Genomic DNA, 22,840 nt, shown 5'->3' with positions numbered 1-22,840 from the left:
TAACATAATATTAAATGTCAGCTATACTTCAAGTTTAAAAGAAAGTTCAGGGGTTTCTAGGAGCTCAGATGAAAGGGAAGAAGAACCAGAAAATCACTTAGGGGGCCCCTGGCTGGCTTAGTCAGAAGAACATGTGACTCTTGATCTCAGGGCCATGAGTTCGAGCCCCACGCTGGGTATAGAGATTACTAAAAAAAAAAAAAAAAGACAAAAATCAACTTAAAAACAATCAGGTCTGAGAAACCTGATGATGGAATGAGGAATCCAAAACACTCTAACTGTATTACAAAGTGTGAATCAACCTCACTAGGGGATAAAGGACAAAGATGCTGCCATAAATAACTTAGGAAATGAGTGGTCTGTAAAACTAAAGGCAAAATAAACTGCACATAAGCACTGTACTCGAACTTATAAAGTTATATTCAGTTGAAGTATAGATTATTTTGATACTGCTATATACATTTACACTGGAATAATTAAGTAAATGGATGGCAGATGGTGGGACCCAGGGTTTTCATTGCTGTGGTAGGAATCTACAGCAAGAGAAGAAGGCTAGTATAATCCATGTGGGTATGGATTAGAATTGGAGACATCAGTATGGACTCATTTCATGTTTACATTAATATATATGGTTACATCTAGAAAAAATATATATAGCATACTGTGAAATAATAGAAAATAAATATTGGTCTCTGCCCCCAGTTCCTGGTACAATGCCTGAAACCTCTGTAACTTCCTAAGTGATAACACTCTGGGTGGGCTCCTGGATGGCTCCAGGATGGGTCACCAGAAAGACCAAGCCATGATTAGAAGCTTGCAATTTTCATGTCCACCCCTCATCCTCCAAAGAATAGAGAGGGGCTAGAAACCGAGTTAACAATTTATCATGCCTGTAGATAGTGACTTTCTCAGTGATAGTTAGCAAAGGGAGAAGAGTAGGTTTACAGATGATAAACTGAACATAAAGTCCCAACAGTACAGGATTAAGGGAGTTTCCAGGTTGGCAAACAAAGCCACACTGGGAGGGTGATGCACCTCAGACTCCATGGGGACAGAAGTTCTTGTGCTCAGGGTCCTCCCAGACCTTGCCCTATGTATCTCTTCATCTGGCTGTTCATCTGTATCTTTTGCATATTCTTTAATAAACTGGTAAATATAAGTGTTTCTTGGAGTTCTAGTGTTTCCTGTAACACTAAATTAACCAAACATGAGGAGGAGCATATGGGAACCTCCAATTTGTAGCTTAAGCAGACAGAAGCTGTGGATAACCTGGGGACCTACTACTTGTGATTGGCATCTGAAGTGGGATGGAAGCAGTCTTGTGGGACTGAGCCCTTAACCTGTGGGACCTGACACTCCTTCCAGGTAGACAGTGCTAGAATTGAGTTAACTTGTAGGACACCCACCTGGTGTTGCACAGAATTTCCTGGTGGGGGGAAAAGCCTCCACACATTTGATGACCAGAAATGTCTGAAGTATTCTGTATGCACAGTAAAGGAGACACACAGGAAGGAAACTGGAGGTAGAATGAATTGAGTTTTTGTTACACATATACATACACATATTCTTTGCTCTGTCAGCTGAGAGGGCCTAGAAGCAATGATACCTCAGAAGCCATAAGCACTCCTTGTACCCAGATCTTGAAATCTAATACCATTCTGTAATAAAAGGAACCAGGGCACTTTGACAAAATGGCTGATTCTAGGACTAGGGCAGGAAATGTATAAGCCTAGAGCATCCTGTAGTGTGAGAAAAGTATGGAAGTGCTCAAAACAGAAACAAAAAACAAACAACAAAAACCACCCACAGTAACAGGAGGAAGTCAAAGTGACACAGAAACCAACTAAAAGTGCTCATAGCAGTTAAAGCTGGAACTGAAACAATAAAATAAAGAATTGGATGATATCCCAAAGCATAAAATATCCATGAGTCCATAGTGACATAAATAAATTACTGAATAAATAAATAAATGGGGGAGGAGATAAATCTCTCATGCAGAACTGCAAGTAATTATGTAGATAACTTTGCCCACAAGAAAGTGGAGTATAACTCCCACTGCTTAAGTGCAGACTGCATATAGGGACTTCCTCAGTGATAGTATACAACGGGGAGAAGAAGAGTAGCTTTACAGAGGATAAACTGACCACCACCTTCCCCAGATGATCAAGGTGAATCTTAGCAGTGACAAATCATGCTGACAGCATGCACCCTGGACATGCTATAATAAAAATGGTACTCTATGCTTCTGTGATCTTCCTCCCCAAATGCATAACCCCAATCTAATCATGAGAAAAACATCAGACAACTCCTACAAAATACCAAAAGTCCTCAAAACTGTCAAGGTAATAAAAAACGAGGGTCTGAGAAATTGTCACAAGACAAGAAGTTCTATGAAGAACCTAAGGAGACATGATGATTAAAGGTAATGAGAAATCCTGGATGGGATCTTGGAACAGAAAAAAAGACATTGGTAAAAACTAAAGAAATCTCAATACACTATCGACATAAGTATCAATACTGGCTTATTGATTATAACAGATATGCTAAGATAATAGAAAATTTAAAAAATAGGAGAAGCTGAGTGTGGAGTGTATGGGAATTCTGTGTACGGCTTGCAATTTTTCTATAAATCTAAAACTGTTCTAAAAAAGTAAAGTTTGTTTAAAAAATCAAAGGCATTGGGGCACCTGGGTGGCTCAGTTGGTTGAGTGTCTGACTTTACCTCAGGTCATGTTCTCATAGTTTGTGAGTTTGTGAGACAGGCTGCTGTCAGCCTGTCAGTGCAGAGCTCACTTCAGATCCTCTGTCCTCCTCTTTCTGCCCCTCCCCTGCTTCTGTTATACACATACACACACACACACAAAGGCAAAAAAGGAGTCATAATTATAGATAACTCAGAGATTTAAAAGATATGGAAACCCATCAACTATGACACAAACAAATTTGAAAGCTTAGACAAGGAAGACATGTTTTAGAAAAATATAATTTACCAAACTGTTTCAAGAATCAGGAGAAAATCTAAATAATCCATAGATATAATATAAATGGAAGATATAATTAAACTTTTTTCCATAAAGAGAAAAACTAACCTGAGAGGCATTTTTTGGCTAGTTTCACTATTAGAGAATCCTCAAAGTAGTAACTGTTACAGGAAAGATCAACTGGCAGAAGCTAAAATCAGTGGGCAAAACTTCGAGGAGAAAAAGGTTATTAGTATCTCACCTATGATATTTATCAATTAAAAAGGGGAAAATTACAAATTTACAATGGAAAGCCTGGCACACCCCACTTTAAACAAGAGATAGATTGAAAGACATCCCATGGTCCTGGAGTAGAAGACATTATACTGCCAAGATGGCAATACTCCCCAAATTGATATACAGGTTCAGTGTGATCCCTATCAAAATCTCGGCTGGCTTCTTTCCCAAAAAGTGACAAATTAATCTTAAAATTCATATGAATACTCAAGGAACCCAGAATAGCCAAAACAATCTTGAAAAGTAGAACAAAACTCAAATACATACTATTCCCAATTTTAAAACTTACTACAAAGCTACAGTAATTAAGACTGTGTGGTACTGGAATAAGGATAGATATATCCACTGAATAACCACAGGCAAGAGAATGATTTTGGACCCCTACCTCATACCATACAAAAAAATTAACTCAAAATGCATCAAAGATCTAAAGGTAAGAGCTGAAACTATAAAAAATTCTGAAGAAAATCTAGGAGTAAATTGTCATGACTTCAGGTTAGGCAAAGTCTTTAGATAGGACATCCAAACACAAGTAAGAAAAAAATAAATAAACTGGACTTCATCAAGATCACAAACTATTGTGCTTTAAAGGGCATCATCTAGAAAGTGAAAAAAGAACCCACAGAATGGCAGAAAAACTTTGCAAATCATTATTTTCTATATTATTGTGTAAAATATATAAAGAATTCTTACAACTCATTGATAAAAAGACAACTCAATTTTTAAAATGTTTGTTTGTTTAGAGAGACAGAGCACAAGCAGGGGAGGGGCAAAGAGGGAGAGAGAGAATCCCAAGCAGGCCCTGTGCCATCAGGGCAGAGTCTGATGTGGGGCCTGAATGCACAAACCATGAGATCATGACCTGAGCCAAAATCAAGAGTCAGATGCTTAACTGACTGAGCCACCCAGGCGCCCCAAGTAACTCAATTTTTAAAACAGGCAAAAGATCTGAATAGACGTTTCTCCAAAGAAGATATATAAACCATCAATGAGCCAGAAAGGATGCTCAAAATCATCAGCCATCATGGAAATGCAAATCAAAGCCATGATGAAATCCTTCTTCCCATCCACTTAGGAAAACATTCTGGCTTTAAATTACTCTGTTAAGTTCCTGTGAGTTGGTAAGATCTGTTCTCCTGCTAGTAGAGAAGGAGAAAAGCTACTCTTTAGGGAAGGAGCCTTATACAGAGACACAACAAGTGGCAACCAGTATTTTGGCTGAGTGCATGCTATGCTGGGAAGCACATGAAAAAAGGGGAGGAGCCTGAATGGATATGAATATGAAGTTCAAGACAGCAGGGAGAAAGCTGCTTATAAGGAATAAAGAAGGGCTCCTAGGGGAAGGAGGAAGAGAGGAGAAAGTGAGGCCCTACGTATGAGTTAGGCTGGGCATAGGCTTAAGCTGGTATAACAAGAGACCCACCTACACCATGGCTTACAGAACACAGAATTTTATTTCCCTCTTCTGTTAATAGTCCCAAAGCGAGAAGTCTAGGCAGGTGGGTGTTGTTTTGTGCAATCTTTCAGACCCAGAAACCTACTTTTTTTGACTCCTCTACTCCTTAGAGTTTGACTTTGACTTCATGGCTAGGATGTCCACCTTCTCTTTGTAGGAGTGCCCTATTCTGTAAGGAATGGAAGAAGTTCCTGAAGAGCCTAGGGTGCATTAAAAAAAAAAAAGGCAATCCCAAAGATCCAAATCTTGAGATACTGAAAGGGTCTCACTTAATCTTACGATTAGGAACATTCCATACCCAAAGAAACAACAGTTAGTATTTGCTTCTCAAGAAGAGGAAATGACTTAAGATTGAAGTCTGACCCTAGTTTTGAAACCAGTGACAAATATTTAATAGCATCTCTCATACCTTATTTTTTTTTTTTAATTTGAGAGAAAGAGAGAGAACACAAGTGTGGGAGAGGGGCAGAGGGAGGGAAAGAGAGAATCTTAAAAGCAGGCTCCATGCTCAGGGTGGAGCCCAATGCAGGGCTTAATCCCATGACCCTGGGATCACGACTTGAGCTGAAGTCAAGAGTCGGATGCTTAACTGACTGAACCACCCAGGTGACCCTCACACTTTAATTTTAAAGCAATTTTCCATTTCCTGGAAGAATCAGGAAAAGTAAAAAAATATGTAATTCATTTATATTGGTTTGCTATATTGCTACTAATTACTATCTATCAGATTCCCTTACACTTTAGGACAAATATAACTTGTAAACATAATGGAACAGATTGATAATCACTGCCCTATCTATAGAGAATTCTAATTTCTTTCTGAAGCAAAGGACTGGGTCAAACAGCCATTTCTCTTAAAAAATTATTTCACTTCTAACATACTTACTTCTATTTTTTCACCCAGGTGCATTCTTTGAAAAGAAACCTCTGAAAAACTTCCAGCAGCTGGATTTGGCAGGAAATTGTGTGAGCAGTGATGGATGGCTTGGCTTCATGAACATATTTCAGAATCTTAAGCAATTAGTTTTTTTTGACTTCAGTACTACAAGATTTTTACCTGATGCAGCATTAGTCAGAAAACTTGGCCATGTGTTATCTAAGTTAACTTTTTTGCAAGAAGGTAGGCTTGTTGGGTGGCAGTTTGATGATGATGATATTAGTGTTATTAAAGGTGCTTTTAAACTAGTAACTTAAGGGGCGCCTGGGTGGCGCAGTCGGTTAAGCGTCCGACTTCAGCCAGGTCACGATCTCGCGGTCCGTGAGTTCGAGCCCCGCGTCAGGCTCTGGGCTGATGGCTCGGAGCCTGGAGCCTGTTTCCAATTCTGTGTCTCCCTCTCTCTCTGCCCCTCCCCCGTTCATGCTCTGTCTCTCTCTGTCCCAAAAATAAATAAAAAACGTTGAAAAAAAAAATTAAAAAAAAAAAAAATAAACTAGTAACTTAAATAAAAGTCACCTTAAGCCCATGAATGCTCTGGGGACCCCATTACTTTCAGCCTGGTGACCTAAAAATCTTTGCTCATCCAGTGCAAGAGTCTGAATGTATATGACAACCCATTATATAGCCTAAAAATTATTCTTCTTGGGGGGCCTAGGTGGCTTAGTCGGTTAAGTGTCTGACTCTTGATTTTGGCTCAGGTCATGATTTCATGGTTCGTGAAAACAAGCCCTGCATTGGCCTCAGTGCTGAATGTGCAGCCTGCTTGGGATTCTCTCCCTCTCTCTCTGCCCCTCCCTGCTACCACTTTCTCTCTCTCTCAAAATAAACATTAAAACAAAAATTATCCTTCTCAACAGTGTCTGCCTAACTTGCTCTTTCCAAACTTTGTCTTCCTCTCCTGGTATCAGGATGATGTGTGACATCATGACCTCTGTAGCTGGCCTCGTCCATGGAAATTTGCTTCCTTAGTTTCATTATTCAAAAAAAAAAAAAAAAGAAAAGAAAAGAAAAGAAAAAAAAAGCAAGAGGATAAAAGGAGAATGCCAAGAAAATGAGGCAAAGAAGAGGAGCAAGTTGGGGGCAGCTGGACAACATGAGCTATTCTGTGTCTCATCACAAGTAGGATTACCATGTAGTTGAAGTGATATCGTTTATCCTTGTATTCCCGTTGGTCTTGGGAATAGGTCACAAAAATTGATATACTGTATGCATATTTACTTAGTACAGTGCCTGGCACATACTGGGTACGCAACAAGTATTTGCTGAACTAAATTAAATTACCAATAAATTGCTATTGAATAAAAACAAGCCAAAATTATTTAAGATCAGAGAGAAAACTCTATGTACGTTCTTTATTCAAACAGTGCGATTCAAACAATTTGGGATGTAAAAAGCATTTTCTCATATAAGCAGATTAGACTCCCAAAGAGATCAGCAGTCTTTAGTCAAGCAAAAAACTGGCAGTTCACAAGCAGCTTAATCAGAGGCTTGATATTCAGGACCTCCCCATTTGCTTATACATGTATGTATTTCCAACTCTTATCTTTATAGAGTAAGGAAGAAAGAAAAATGTACCCCATTCTTTTGTACCCGAGGAAGCTAAAGGTACCCTGTCCTAAACTTTTTGCCAATACCACCCAAAATAATCCTTCCCCACAAAGAAAGAAGTCCAAGAAAAATCTGTTTAATCTTAACAGATTTAAGTCCAGTGTGAAATAAACAAAAACCTAAATGGTGTTTAACCTGCAGTTCACCTTCTATACTCATGGCACCTCAAATTAATGGCTTGGGTGTTGGTGTAGGTAACACTTGACCTGTATGCTGAGGTAGTCACTGGAAGGAAATTTAGAGCTGACAGTTTACAGATTAACTAATCCATTCCCATCCCAACTTTATAGATGATAAAGCAGAGAGAAGTTAAATGACTTGCCCACGGTAACAAAATACTTACATAATGGCAGCGTCAGGATCAGAATCCAAATCTCCTGACTTCTAGTCCAGTGTTTTTCCATTACAGTATGGCGTTTTCTGAGACGGGGTTAATTACACTCCATAGAACTTGCTCTTAATCACAAACAATGGGCCAAATATTCAATTCAAACTTCCTTGTTTGGCTTCAAGTGACTCTGTGGCAAGATTTACCAGCAAGGCTATTGCCCATAGTCCTAGGTTGGCCAAGTTTCTTGTTTTCATATCCAGAATCTGGCCAGAGCTTGGCAAATAAGACTTCTTTATATAATCATGAATGGACCAATGTCACCTATAGCAGTTGGCATCAGTGAATTTCAGGAAGTAGAGCCAATTCCTCCAAAACCCACAGCAAACTTCTTAAACAGTGCAGGTGGGTATCAAAGCACCTTTGGTGGGACAACTACACAGGTGTTGCCTCTGAATGGGTGATGAGGAAACAGGCATTTAACTTCATGCAGAATTGTGTTCTGTACACTTTAAAAATCCCATGAGAATGGAGAAGACATGCGGCGGTGGGGGGGAGGGGGGCAGCACATACCTCTTAATCATCACTCAGTACATGGCAGTTCTTCAGATTTCATGCGTGACCCACTTAGATGAGGTCAATGGAGGAGAAATCACCCTGTAATAGTAGACCAATAATAGGTATACTAATAGTTGGAGAACATAAGACAAAGGACAAGGAACAGATTGCCTTATTACATTTACAAAATTTCATTTTTCCCAGAAGTCAAGGTAGTGTGGGCTCTATTTCTTCAGTAGGTCACATGCCTGAACAGGGTTGCGGATGTTAAAGACAATGACAAACTCCTCACCAAGCAAAAGTTGGGACATGGCCACTTATTACAGGATGACTATAACTCTGCTTGACAAAGATGGCTTCTTGGATGTTATTCCACTGTGAAATCAGATTTGGAAGTGCTGCTCATATTTAAAAGAGGATGAGCTGATTGAAGCAACTTGCAAATTCTACAAAAACAAAAATCTTCTCTACATAGCTGGCTGATGGCTGGAAAAATCATAAATCTCCAGGAGTACTAGATTCCAGAAAAGTCGAAGCCACTCTCAAAATACCTTTTTAAAACTCTAATTACAAAACTCATGATTAAATTTAAAAATTACCTCAGGTAATTTGTGACTGCTGCTTGTGATACTTTTTATAAGTAATACTGACCATGTTGGCAAGTCCTTAACATCCGCATTTGGAAAATAATCAAAAAACAAGATAATCCACACGATTCTCACACTTCATCACAGTTAACAATTTATGATTTTGACAAAGCAAAACAAAATAAGTTGGAAATTGCCTGTTACAGATATAACAATACTGTACTCTATAACGTAGGATCTATTATGTTTTGGTAAAATTATATAATGTTAACTCAAATTGTTTATGCAACTTTGAAAAGATATCAAATCCCACATTATGCATGGAATTCTATATATTTTGGTAATATATCTGATATATTTTGTTAATAAAGTGAGAGAGTAAAGTCAACCAATGGAAAGGTGACAAAAAAGATAAATTCCATCATTATGTCAGTACTTTGGGGGTTTGTTTTTGTTTCATTATATCAATTTGATTATATGTTATATAGAAAACTGGATTCCTTCACTGCACGTTAGCAAAGGATTTGGTATTCATTTAACCAAAATAAAACACTTTGAGAACCACAGACTATTTATAAGTGTACTGAAATATTTTAATGAAAAAACTAAAAAATTTTTGATAATTAAAAATTTCAAATTATGCTAGACAGAATACGCTTTAAAATTTTTGATAAAAACTTTTTCTTTCTTTTGCAAGACATAAATCAAGAGGACCTCAAAAAAAATGTAGCAATTAAGTTTGGAAAACTATAAAAGAGACTTTTACTTTCAGAATGGATGTTTTTTTCCATTCTTAAAATGTATGTCATTATTCAAGAAGCATGTTTATAAATTTCATTGAAGAAAATATTATACTTTTAATAATGTGACAGATTTGCTCCATCAAGTGGTTCTCTTATGTCTATCACACTGCAATCAACTACAAAAGCAAATAACAAAATTTAAATTCAGAGAAACACGCTTTCTAAAGGAAGCCTAAATTTCAAACCCTATAACATTTAGAAGGTTCTCACAGCCCCAAACACATTTACAAAAAGGTACTTTCATCAGTTTCATGTAATGTGAACAAACCTACTATTCTCTATCATTTAGAGTAAATGATTGAACAGTCGGTGCACAGCTGGATTAGTAAATAAAATGGAATCAAGGAGTCAATGTTCCTCATAAAAATAAGTTAGATTGCAGTACATCATGGTCTTGGTTGTCCAGTTCTATTGTTAGCTCCGTATCTACTTGGCATATTTGTAAAACCAGTCCTGAATCCTTGGGTTACTCCAATTCCTGGAACTCCAAGTCCTTGATTAAGCAAGCTACTACTGTAAGGTGTGTGTCCATGATTAAGACCCAAACCAGAAGGTCTTGTTTGGGTGTTGAGCAGAATGACTGGGCTCACGTTTTTTCCAGGGGTGTTAAATGAAAATTCTGGAGGTGGACTACTAGGTTTAGCTGGAGTTGACGTAACAGGGTTTGAATCATCAGTACCCTTTAAAGGAGGCATTGGAATTATGTGATGATCTGAAAAGTTTAGGACATTGGCTGCAACAGGCCCAGACAGTAAGGCAGGTCTAATCCAATCATCCTTGAAAATTTGAACGGTCAAAGTAGACACTAGAGTGTACAGCCTGTTGGTCACATGAGCAAGAACCATTTGTTCATTTGCATCCCGTCGAATTCTTACATGCACTGATCCGGCCTAAAAGGGGAAACATCATAAGAAAGAGATACTTAAAATTATACCATTGAAAATTCCCCTAGAAATAAATATTTTATTTATGATTTGGCTGTAACTGTACTTGGTGTTTTCTTTTAAACAAGAGAAAGTATCATGTCTTGATATTCCTTGAAGACTACTCAGCAGTGACTGTCAATGTGAAGAGTTGATAAAATTATGTGACTAAATAAAATGTGTCTTTTTAAAATATATGAAAAAAATATATATGTGGGAGGAAGACAGGCATGTTATAGCCTAATGCAGAATATAACGTATATAGAAAATGCAATGGAAGAGCAGAAAAGAGAGCTGCTAATTCAGATTAAGGAAGATTTGTAAGGAAGATGGCATGTGATCCAGGGTTGATGGTGAAATGTAATTTTCAAAAGTGGAGACAGATATTCTAAGCTGAGAGAACAGCAATTAAAATGCATGGCATGTTCGGACAGAATAAGCAGTATTACTAATATATAAAGAAGTACAAATATTTCAGGGGGCAGAAAAATAATGAAAGAGAGAAAAGAAAAGAAAGAAGGATGGAAAAAAGAAAGAAAAACGGGTAGTAAGGTTAAAAGAAAGGCTAGCAGAGAACTCTAAAAATCATGATATGGAGTTTAATAGTAGCAATCAATCAGAAATACAGTTCAGAAAAAGTGTAGGTATGAATGATTGGTAATTAGGTAAAAAATGACTGCAACACTCTAGGTTAGAAATGAAGAGGGCACAACAGGACAAATATAATGGGATCAGAAAGGGACAGATGGATTCATGAGTTTCCCTGGGTTAGATGTGGGGGGACTTGATACCCAATTGGATGTAGTGGATGAGGGAGATGGACTGACTCATCAAAGATGATCTCAAGGTTTCTAGCCTGGGTTACTATGAGGATAGAGAACCCCAGGCTTTACAATGATGGCTAGAAGTCTGTTTACTGAAAAGATATTTATCATACGTTATGTTTTTAAATGATTCTATTTTGTTTAAAACATACACAGAGAGAAAAATAGCCAAGAGTGACAACACTTATCTCTAGATAGTATAATTATTAAAGGTTTTTTGTTCGCTTCTCTTTGACTTAGTTACAAGTTTTCTAAGAATCAGGTACCATTTGCATAATGAAACTTAAGTAAAAATAAATAGTAAGTAAAATGAAACAAAATGTCCAGCAGACTCAATGCTGATTTCTAGATAAACTCAGATTTTCAAGATAAAAAACTATAACGAAGAAGAAGTTTCACATAAATTAGTCAAATACAAGTAGTTGTTTTATTTACAATGTGTCTGAATCTATGACTTTAACAGTAGTGACTGTCAATCATAAGATGGAGAAAATATCTATAATGCTTGAATTTGATTTCTAGTTTATTATGAAAGACAAGGCATGTTTAGAAATGCAGTCACCTTTGATTTTTTCCTTTTCTTGGCCACTACCATCTCACAGTTATCACTAGACAAAACTATAAAAGACACTGTAACCTCTTCCAGTCTGCTACGGAAATTAAAGCAATTAAAATAAATGAAAACCATTTCTGAGCAGGAGCTTGAACAGAATCTGCTGTGACTATGGTGTTTGCATTAATTTATGGCTTTTGTGACAACTACTCTTGGAGCTCAAAAGCTTGCTTTATTTTTCCTTAGTCTTAATTAGGTACTACCTGGGGGTAGTGGTTAGATGGCCATGTTCTGAACAGCTGGGTGACCTAATTCTTTGTGTGGATAAGCCACCCACCTAAATAAACACTTACGTTCTATGTTATTAAGATCGGTAAAATTAAAAGAATGATTAAAGACAAACTGTGTTCCTAAAGGAATGTAAATTGGTATAGCCATTTTTGGAAAGTAATTGGCTGCATCAAAAGCCATGAAAATGTGGATATCCTTTTTTTAAAAAAAATTTTATTTTTAACTAATCTCTACACCCAATGTGGGGCTCGAACTCACAACCCCAAGTTCAAGAGTCACATGCAATACTGACTGAGCCAGCTAGGCACCCCAGTGTGAATATCCTTTGACTCATAAAACCACTTCTAAAAATTAATCTTAAGGAATAATCACAAGTATGTGCAAAGATGATTCCACAAAAATGTTCATCCTAGCTCTGTTTATAAGGGAAAAATGGAATGCCATTAAGGAAGTGATTAAGTAAATGAGGGCATATTAAAATAATGTAAAACTGCAGCCATTAAAAATTATGTTGGGATTCTTCAAAGACAGCAGTAATGGTGGCACTTTTTGGAAATTCCCCCAAATATGCCCAGAAAAACCGAAATTAAGACATCAACCCCAAAAACCTATGGACAACATCTATTAAGAAACTAGATAACATGGTTTTCCCAAGAAATCCTAATCACCCTAATCCTAAGGTGTGAGACCTGCAAGGTATCAGCACCTGTGAAGGAGGAAGCAACAGGATATCTGATGGACCTAAAAACCTCAAAGCAGCTAACCTGTACTCAATGGAAATCTAGGGCAGCAAATTTGAGAAAGGCAGCTGGGAAACTGGGAGGGGATTTGCACATTTCAATAGTGGGGGAGTACACTGAGTTGGCCGTAAGATCTGAAGAGCTGGAGCAGCCTAAGCCCTGTGAGCTCTCCAAAGTAAGCAAGCAAGCTCCCAGCCAGTAGAAAGCCCCACATTAAGAAAAAACAACTGGGAACAGAATCCAAATTGAGCAACACAGCAGAAACAAGAGATAACAAAGAGCAGATACAAATGGCAGGTAAAGACCCAGGAGAAAGAAAAAACTTTCACTTCACACACTCAATCAGAAGAGGGAGCTTTAGAACCATAAATTCAAACACACTACCCTAACCACTCCTTATTTTAAAATTCAGGAAAACAATTTTGCATAAAAAGGAGAAACAGAAAAGGACTGATTCCAAATCGCACACAAAGCTATTGTAAGAAAAAAACAGATTACAAAGGATTGCCCAAAAGAGTCACCTATAAAACACATGAGAACTATGACCTACTTTTTCAAAAGAAGCTGAAAGACATGAAACACATAAAACAGTATCAATCAGCATTCAAAAACCTCAAAAATGAGGGGCCCTACGTGGCTCAGTTGGTTAAACGTCCAACTTCAGCTCAGGTCATGATCTCACAGCTCCTGAGTTCAAGCCCCATGTTGAGCTCTGTGCTGACAGCTCAGAGCCTGAAGCCTGCTTTGGGTTCTGTGTCTTCTCTCTCTGCCCCTCCCCTGCTCGCACTATCTCTCTCTCTCTCTCTCTCTCTCTCTCTCTCTCTCTCTCTCTCTCTCAAAACTAAACATTAAAAAAAAAATACCTCAAAAATGAGACAACAACAAGAAAAATAATCACTTGAGAAATGAAGACCAGACTAGGGGCGCCTGGGTGGGTCAGTCCATTGAGCATCCTGCTCTTGATTTTGGCAAAGGTCATGATCTCATGGTTTGTGAGTTCGAGCCCCACATGGGGCGCTGCATTGACTGTGTGGAGCCTGCTTGGGATTCTCTCTCCCTCTCTCTCTCTGCCCCTCGCTCACTTGCTCTCTCTCAAAATAAAAAAACTTAAAAAAAAAAGGAAAAAGAAATGAAGACTAGACTAGAACGAATACAAAAGGAAATAAACATACAGGTCTACTGTGAGAGAATAAAAGGCGATGAGAAGGCTAGTTTTAAAAATCAAAGGAACTGAAGATATAATAAGGAACTGAAAGAAAATAAATATAAAAGACCCAATGTGCTTACAATAGTAGATCCCAAAGAAGATACTAAAAGCAAGAGAACAAAATAAATATTAATAATTACAATTAAAGAAAACTTTCCTGAAAGATAAAACAAGTTTTTTGCAGTAACATTACTGCAAGGCTCTAATGCAAACCTGGAGTAACTGACCCAAAATGACCAACACCAAGACATAGTCCAGTGAACTTACTTACTGGACTTAAAAAAAAAAAAAAGTCTTGGAGTATCTAGGCAAAGATCAAGTCACACTCAACAGAAAAAAAATTAGGGCCCCTGGATGGCTCAGTCAGTTAAGCGTCCGACTTCGGCTTGGGTCACGATCTTGCAGTCTGTGAGTTCAAGCTCCACGTTAGGCTCTGTACTGACAGCTCAGAGCCTGGAGCCTGCTTCAGATTCTGTGTCTCCTTCTCTCTCTGACCCTTCCCCGCTTGCACTCTGTCTCTCTCTCTCCCTCTCAGAAACAAATATGCATTCAAAAATTTTAAAAAAGAGAGAAAAAAATATTTGACCAAAAAAGTAATTATTTGGTGACATACAAAACTGTAAACGATATATTAAGTGAAAAGAGCAAAATATAAACTGCATGGTTTCATTTTTTTTTTTAATGTTAATTTATTTTTGAGAGAGAGAGAGATAGAGCATGAGCAGGGGAGGGGCAGAGAGAGAGACACAGAATCCAAAGCAGGCTCCAGGCTCCGAGCTGTCAGCACAGAGCCCAACGCAGGGCTGGAACCCACAAACTGGGGGATCATGACCTGAGCTGAAGTTGGCGCTCAACCGATTGAGCCACCCAGAGGCCCCACATAGTTTCGTTTTCTAAGGAGAGAAAATAGGTAAGTATAAATAAGAAAACATCCTGGCAGGCATCTCTATATGATGGGATTATGGTGATTAAATTTTTTTCCAGAGTACTTTTCTGTATTTTCCTCATCATTCCTGACACAGGAATGGAACCATGCCATAACTGTCTCTCTGGTAATAGGTCCAGACTGGATTCGCAAAAATTAATAAAAGGAAAACCTTATTAAAATGGGAGATGGGAGGCCAAAAGGGAGGGTCTCTCAACCCCTACTACCCCGAGTCAATTGTAGACTCAACAGGAAGAGAGGTAAAGTCCATTCTACTTTAGCTACTTCTTTATAACATCAACAGGAGGAAAGAGGTTTTCTTCCTCCTTCTCTGACAAAAGCCCAGCCAATGAGAGACTAATACAACTCAGGCAGTGAAAGCCACTACACTTGAACTCCTGGTTTACTTCACTGGATTTTTCATCTGTAACAGTCCTTTCAACTTCCCCCTTTCCTCTATAGCAGACTGTTCCTCTGCTTTGTTCTTCACACTTGCCTATTGTTTTGTTGTAGCTTGCTTATCGCGAATTGCAATTCTCTGCTATTCCAAAATAAACTCATTTTTGCTAGTAAAATAACTGGTCTTATTTTTAAGGTTAATATCAAAAACATGGGGGGGAGCCTGGGTGGCTCAGTTGGTTAAGCGTCTTGACTTTGGCTCAGGTCATGATCTCATGGTTTGTGAGTGCATGTCCCACATGGGGGTCTGTGCTGACACCTCAGAGCCTGGAGCCTGCTTTGGATTTCTGTGTCTCCCTCTCTGTGCCCCCACCTCCACGCATGCACGCTCTCCCTGTCTCTCAAAAATAAACATTAAAAAAAAAAAAAAACCTTTAAAAAAAAAAGACCATTAACAGTAGTTTGAAAAAAAAATAAAAGAAAAATATCCCTCAACTAATACCAATTAGGTTACTGAATCCATCTACATTTAAGACTCTATTAAACAGAAATGGTAATCAGAGGCTCTATAAAAATTTAAAGAAGTTGGGGCTCTTGGGTGGCTTAGTTGGTTAAGCATCTGACTTCAGCTCAGGTCATGATCTCACAGTTTGGGAGTTCAGGCCCCGCATCGGGCTCTGTGCTGACAGCTTGGATTCTGGAGCCTGCTTCAGATTCTGTGTCTCCCTCTCTCTCTGCTCCTCCCCCTCTCATGCTCTGTCTGTCTGTCTCTCTCTCTCTCAAAAAATAAACATTAAAACATTTTTTTTAATTTGAAGAAGTACTTTCTTTAGTTTTAAAAATTATAAACTATGTTTCACTTATTTATTTAATTTTTTATTGTTTAATCTACATCCAAGTTAGTTAATATAAACTATGTTTTAAATTACAACTATATTAATATGGAAAACATACCAGTGAGCCAAAACCTAGGGTCCAAAAATGCTCATTTCGAACTTCTAAAACTCCATCCAAGGTAGATACCTAATCAAAAACAAAGAAACTGGGCTGTTTATATTTGACATATCCAACACAGTTCAGTCACAATATGGACTTGACCTAAGCCTAGAAATGACCTGGCCAAATCCTGCATGAAGACACTCATTAGCCAAGAGAAGTCCTAGACCACTCAAGGTATCATTTTACTTGTTCAGTAGTGAGCCAAGGCCTTGTGTTCCGTTTCTCGTCTGGCCCAATCCTTTTAGAATCAGGTGTTTACCACCTACCCTCACCACCACCTTGTTCGACAGCGGATGGTTCTTTTCATTTTGTGAGTATGTCACATATTTATATCCAGCACTGGTGGTATTAGATTTTTTCCCCCTTTTGGGGACTCTTCTCTATCATTTCTTCCTTTTAGCAAATTTCTGCACAACACAGGATGTTATGTGAATGTGGACCAAGAGGAAATTCCAAGACCAGATATATAGTGTATGTCCCATTGGTATAACACAGGCTGAGACAAACAGCCAGCTATATTGATAAATAGTGGCCTTTGTGATACCAACAATCAATAGTTTGAAATATTCTCAAAATCCAAATAATTACATTATCTTATTCCTTCAATTAGTAAGCTGGTGGGTATTTATACAATACAAAATCTAAACTCACAAATCAATGTTAAGTGATGAAGCAATCAACATGTAAAAGTAGTTTTTGACTTCTTTCAAAATCCTAGATTTGAATATAGACGCATAAAAACCATAGCATTAACACAGCTAGTAGTGTGGTCTCTAGACCATTACCTTCCCTTCCACATTTACTTCAAGTTTCCAGACTGAGCAATTCCTCAAATTTTTATACTTTTGTCACTATTTTTATCTACTACTGTGTTATTTAGTATAAAGAACACAAACTCCCCTAAAATAAAATAGAGATAGGGCTGAGTAAAGTATCATTTATACCCATTCTTTCCATTCTCTAATTATAATTTAAAAGGATTTTATTTTCTATTCTACCTTACCTCTCTGATAAGTTTGTCCAACTGACCAATAACATGGGGTGGCGTTGTCTGGAGAAAAAAATAAAATAAAATATGAATAACTTCGGAGATAAAAGAATTTTTGCACAGTGGTCCTGAAAATAAAAAGTTGGATTTTATACCAGCCTTTGCTTTGTTTGACAGCCTATCATGATTTAGGGAAGAGAGGTTTCAGTTGCCTCCACTAGTGGGACAACATCAACCATCAGCCCATGCTTATTTTTTATCTCTACACCCAAACAACTCTTGAAGAATCAGCCAACCAAGTAAAAATCTTTTGTATGGCACAGCATGACACAACTATTATCTTATTGTTACTACAGTTTCTGGAGATAAAACTACTGCCCCTAAGTTTTAGAAAGGGCATGAGGGTAAGACACAAGGAAAGCAGTGCTTACATACACATCCATCCCTGGGAAACTACCTTTGCATTCAGGGCCTTGTCTACAGGTGTTTCTATTGTTTAAATAAGGAGTAATTTGTCATTTTCGATTTTAAGTTTGAAATTTAGAAGTCTCACTGATTCAATGACAGGAAATAAGAAAACAATCACAACCAAACTATATAATAGCCAAAGCATATTTATTGCGGGAAAATAAATAGGTAAAAAATATTTCTAAGTAACACTGTTTTTACTTGAAACATTATTAAGGGCAAAATATTTTTAGCTTCTGATTTTGTCTTATATTATACAGGAAGATCTGTACATATTTTATGGGCCAAGAGAATTTCCTCTGCTTCTTACTGTATAGATTTCAGATATCACTGTTTGAGTTCATTTCTAACAGGGCCTTCTAATAGCTAAAAATTTTATAATCTGGTAGAAGAGAACATATAATTTTATTCTCTGGTAGAAAAAACTGGCTAATATTAAGCATGTGCATTGAAAAAGGACCCTTACCTGCAGTAATACTTTGCCACTGTACACGCTCATGGGATACATAGTGCCAAATGTCATCAGAGCAATGGCTATGGCAGAAGCAGTGTCCACAGCAAAATAATTACTAAAAGGAAAAAACAATTCTAAATCTCAAATATATGCATCACTGGGCTTCTTACAATTCAATCTTCCAAAACATTGTCTAATGCAACAGGACTTTGATCACAAGTGGCCACCACTGGCAAAGAGAGTGTCTCAAAATAAATAAATAAGTTTTCAGAATCCTTTCTTGCCAAGTTTGGTGGAAAATAATAATTATGTTAAGCAGCATGAAGAGATGGTGAAGAAAAAAAATGTGACCATTTCCTCATTATGTATTTTCAATCTACTTGTCAACGAGAAAGATTTCATATATATTCATTTGTTGTGACAAACAAAAACCTTCAACTTACAATTTCTGATACAGAGAAGGCTAATGTATCTCATCCAACAATTTTCCTATAAATAATAATTTTCCAATTATTACCAAGAATTTTTGAAATTCCTCAGGAATTACACAAGGTGAGATTCTATGGGAATTTGTTAGAGGAACATTGCCACTGAAGTGCAACACTCATCAGTAGTTCAGACTGTTCTGTTAATAAGACAGACCAAAATGCCAATGCCAATGCCAATGATTACAAGCTGATCATGTTTTGTTTTTGTTTTATTTGTGTTGTTTTTTACTTTTTCCCACATGCTGGCAATAGAAACATGAGGTAAGACCTAGCCCCTACCTTTGAAATAGCAGGAGATAACCATGTAAAGAAAATAAAGCAATCTGGGAGTAAAGGAGAAGTCCTATAGGGTATCAGGGATGCACAAAGGAGTGAGTGACAAGCCTCCCGAGGTAGGGATAATCCAGAAAGGATTATAAAATAGAAAAAGAGATATATGAGCTGACCCTTCAAAGACGAGTGAAATGATGGGAGGAAGGTATCACAGACAGTGGAAGCAGCATGTGCAAGGGTGTGAAAGTCCTGACACAGCATCAGAAGTAGGAACAGGCAAACATAGACAGACGGATGGCCAGTGAGGTCAGTAGGGGCCTTACCATGCTAACAGCTTTTATTTATTTTTTATTTTATTTTATTTCTTTTTTAGTTTTACTTTTTATTTTTTAAATTTACATCCAAATTAGTTAGCATATGGCACAAAAACAGACACACAGACCAACAGAATAGAATAGAAATCCCAGAATTAGACCCACAAAAGTATGGCCAACTCATCTTTGACAAAGCAGGAAAGAATATCCAATGGAAAAAAGACAGTCTTTTTAACAAATGGTGCTGGGAGAGCTGGAGAGCAACATGCAGAAGAATGAAACTAGACCACTTTCTTACACCATTCACAAAAAAAACCTCAAAATGGATAAAGGACCTGAATGTGAAACAGGAAACCATCAAAACCCTAGAGGAGAAAGCAGGAAAAAACCTCTCTGACCTCAGCTGCAGCAATTTCTTACTTGACACATCCCCAAAGGCAGGGGGATTAAAAGCAAAAATGAACTATTGGGACCTCATCAAGATAAAAACCTTCTGCACTGCAAAGGAAACAATCAACAAAACTAAAAGGCAACCAACGGAATGGGAAAAGATATCTGCAAATGACATATCGGACAAAGGGCTAGTATCCAAAATCTATAAAGAACTCACCAAATTCCACACCGAAAAAACAAATAATCCAGTGAAGAAATGGGCAGAAAACATGAATAGACACTTTGCTAAAGAAGACATCCGGATGGTCAACAGGCACATGAAAAGATGCTCAATGTCATTCCTCATCAGGGAAATGCAAATCAAAACCACACTCAGATACCACCTAATGCCAGTCAGAGTGGTTAAAATGAACAAATCAGAAGACTATAGATGCTGGCGAGGATGTGGAGAAACAGGAACCCTCTTGCACTGGTGGTGGAAATGCAAATTGGTGCAGCCGCTCTGGAAAACAGTGTGGAGGTTCCTCAAAAAATTAAAAATAGACCTATCCTATGACCCAGCAATAGCACTGTTAGGAATATACCCAAGGGATACACGAGTGCTGGTGCACAGGGGCATTTGTACCTCAATGGTTACAGCAGCACTTTCAACAAAAGCCAAATTATGAAGAGCCTAAATGGCCATCAACTGATGAATGGATAAAGAAATTGTGGCTTATATACACAATGGAATACTACATGGCAATGAGAAAGAATGAAATATGGCCTTCTGTAGCAATGCGGATGGAACTGCTTTGTTATGCTAAGTGAAATAAGTCATACAGAGAAAGACAGATACCATATGTTTTCACTTTTATGTGGATCCTGAGAAACTTAACAGAAGACCATGGGAGAGGGGAAGGAAAAAAAAAAGGTTAGAGACGGAGGGAGCCAAAACATAAGAGACTCTTAAAGAGGGTTGATGGGGAGTGGGAGGGAGGGGAGGGTGGGTGATGGGTATTGAGGAGGGCACCTGTTGGGATGAGCACTGGGTGTTGTATGGAAACCAATTTGACAATAAATTTCATATTAAAAAAAATTAGTTAGCATATAATGCAACAATGATTTCAGGAGTAGATTCCTTAGTGCCCCTTACCCATTTAGCTCATCCCCCCTCCCACAACCACTCCAGTAACCTTCAGTTTGTTCTCCATATTTATGACTCTCTTCTGTTTTGTCCCCCTCCCTGTTTTTATATGATTTTTGTTTCCCTTCCCTTATATTCATCTGATTTGTCTCTTAAAGTCCTCTTATGAGTGAAGTCATATGATTTTTGTCTTTCTCTAATTTCACTTAGCATAATACCCTCTAGTTCCATCCACGTAGTTGCAAATGACAAGATTTCATTTTTTTGATTGCCGAGGAATACTCCATTGTATATATACACCACATCCTCTTTATCCATTCATCCATCGATGGACATTTGGGTTCTTTCCATACTTTGGCTATTGTTGATAGTGCTGCTGTAAACATTGGGGTGCATGCATCCCTTCGAAACAGCACACCTGTATCCCTTGGATAAATGCTCAGTAGTGCAATTGGTGGGTCATAGGGTAGTTCTATTTTTAGTTTTTTGAGGAACCTCCATACTGTTTTCCAGAGTGGCTGCACCAACTTGCATTCCCAAGCTTTTATTTTTTTAACAGGCAAAGAGGAAGATTTTGAAACAGGAAAATATTATGGCCAGAGGTGCAATTTTGAATGATGACGTTAGTAGCAAAATGGAAAATAACTAGAGATGTATGACAATGACAGAAGACCAGAAGACTATTGTAATTAGACCAAGGAAATAATAAGGCCTCAATTTGGGAAGCAGCAATGAAAACGGGAAAGAGAGGACAAATAAATATTAAAAAAGAAGGTCCAATCAGACTGGCTGATAAGAGTATTATTTACAATAGCCAAGACATGGAAACAAGCAAAGTATCCACCAACAGATGAAGGGATAAAAAAATATAAGATACACACACCTATAAACACACACAGACACACACACTGGCTTGAGAATTATTCAGCCAAAAAAGGGAGGGAATCATGCCATTTACAACAACATGGTAGAGAGAGACAAATACTGTTATGATCTCCCTTACAGGTGCAATCTAAAGATCCAAACTCCTGCGAAACACAGAAGAGTTTGGTGCCTGTCAAATGCAGGGGGTTGAGGGTGGGGGAGAAATGGGTGAAGGTGGTCAAAAGGTATTGAGTTGCAGTTATGAGACACAGAAGTTCTGGGGATGTACTGTACAGCATGATGACTACAACTTTAAAATACAAAAAAACAAATTCAAGACCAGGTGACCAATTAGAACCGGCTTTGGGAGAGGTGAGAGGGGAGAAGTATGATATTTAAGAGTGCACTGGAGTTAAACATTAAAAAAAAAGGTCGGGGGGAGCGCCTGGGTGGCTCAGTCGGTTGGGCGTCGGACTTCGGCTCAGGTCATGATCTCACGGTCCGTGAGTTCGAGCCCTGCATTGGGCTCTGTGCTGACAGCTCAGAGCCTGGAACCTGCTTCAGATTCTGTGCCTCCTTCTCTCTCTGCCCCTTTCCCACTCAAGCTTTTGTATCTGTCTCTCTCAAAAATAAATAAACATTAAAAAAAATTTTAAAAAAAGAGTGCACTGGGGGCGCCTGGGTGGCGCAGTCGGTTAAGCGTCCGACTTCAGCCAGGTCACGATCTCGCGGTCCGTGAGTTCGAGCCCCGCATCGGGCTCTGGGCTGATGGCTCAGAGCCTGGAGCCTGTTTCTGATTCTGTGTCTCCCTCTCTCTCTGCCCCTCCCCCGTTCATGCTCTGTCTCTCTGTGTCCCAAAAATAAATAAACGTTAAAAAAAAAAAAAATTAAAAAAAAATAAAATAAAATAAAAAAATAAAAAAATAAAAAAAAAAGGTCGGGGGGAGTGCCTGGGTTGCTCAGGCGGTTGGGCGTCGGACTTCGGCTCAGGTCATGATCTCACGGTCCGTGAGTTCGAGCCCTGCATTGGGCTCTGTGCTGACAGCTCAGAGCCTGGAACCTGCTTCAGATTCTGTG

The 22,840-nt window shown here is 38.2% G+C and overlaps 2 protein-coding genes across 5 annotated transcripts in view; one reads left to right on the top strand and one right to left on the bottom strand.

Moving 5' to 3' along the window:
- Positions 1–6,504, top strand: part of NLRC4 (NLR family CARD domain containing 4) — a 37,230-nt gene extending 30,726 nt beyond the window's left edge. For both annotated transcript variants that reach the window (XM_025927131.2, XM_086700318.1), the window contains one exon: positions 5,618–6,504. In XM_025927131.2, coding sequence (XP_025782916.1) covers positions 5,618–5,907 — 290 coding nt within the window. In that variant the 3' untranslated portion in view covers positions 5,908–6,504. The remainder of the gene's footprint in view (positions 1–5,617) is intronic.
- A 484-nt stretch (positions 6,505–6,988) lies between these two features.
- SLC30A6 (solute carrier family 30 member 6) overlaps positions 6,989–22,840 on the bottom strand; it is a 44,105-nt gene continuing 28,253 nt past the window's right edge. For 2 of the 3 annotated variants that reach the window (XM_086700319.1, XM_086700321.1), the window contains 4 exons: positions 18,318–18,420; positions 17,399–17,446; positions 16,351–16,419; positions 8,312–10,424 (listed from right to left, as the gene is read on the bottom strand). In XM_086700319.1, coding sequence (XP_086556445.1) covers positions 9,921–10,424; positions 16,351–16,419; positions 17,399–17,446; positions 18,318–18,420 — 724 coding nt within the window. In that variant the 3' untranslated portion in view covers positions 8,312–9,920. Of the gene's footprint in view, positions 10,425–16,350; positions 16,420–17,398; positions 17,447–18,317; positions 18,421–22,840 lie in introns of all 3 variants that reach the window. The other variant, XM_025927239.2, reaches the window with a different exon arrangement.

Source organism: Puma concolor, chromosome A3 (genome assembly GCF_028749965.1).
Source record: "Puma concolor isolate L17-30 chromosome A3, mPumCon1.1.hap2, whole genome shotgun sequence".
NCBI classification, from domain to species: domain Eukaryota; kingdom Metazoa; phylum Chordata; class Mammalia; order Carnivora; family Felidae; genus Puma; species Puma concolor.
Note: the sequence above shows the minus strand (reverse complement) of the source record. Positions and strands in the feature narration are given on the sequence as shown.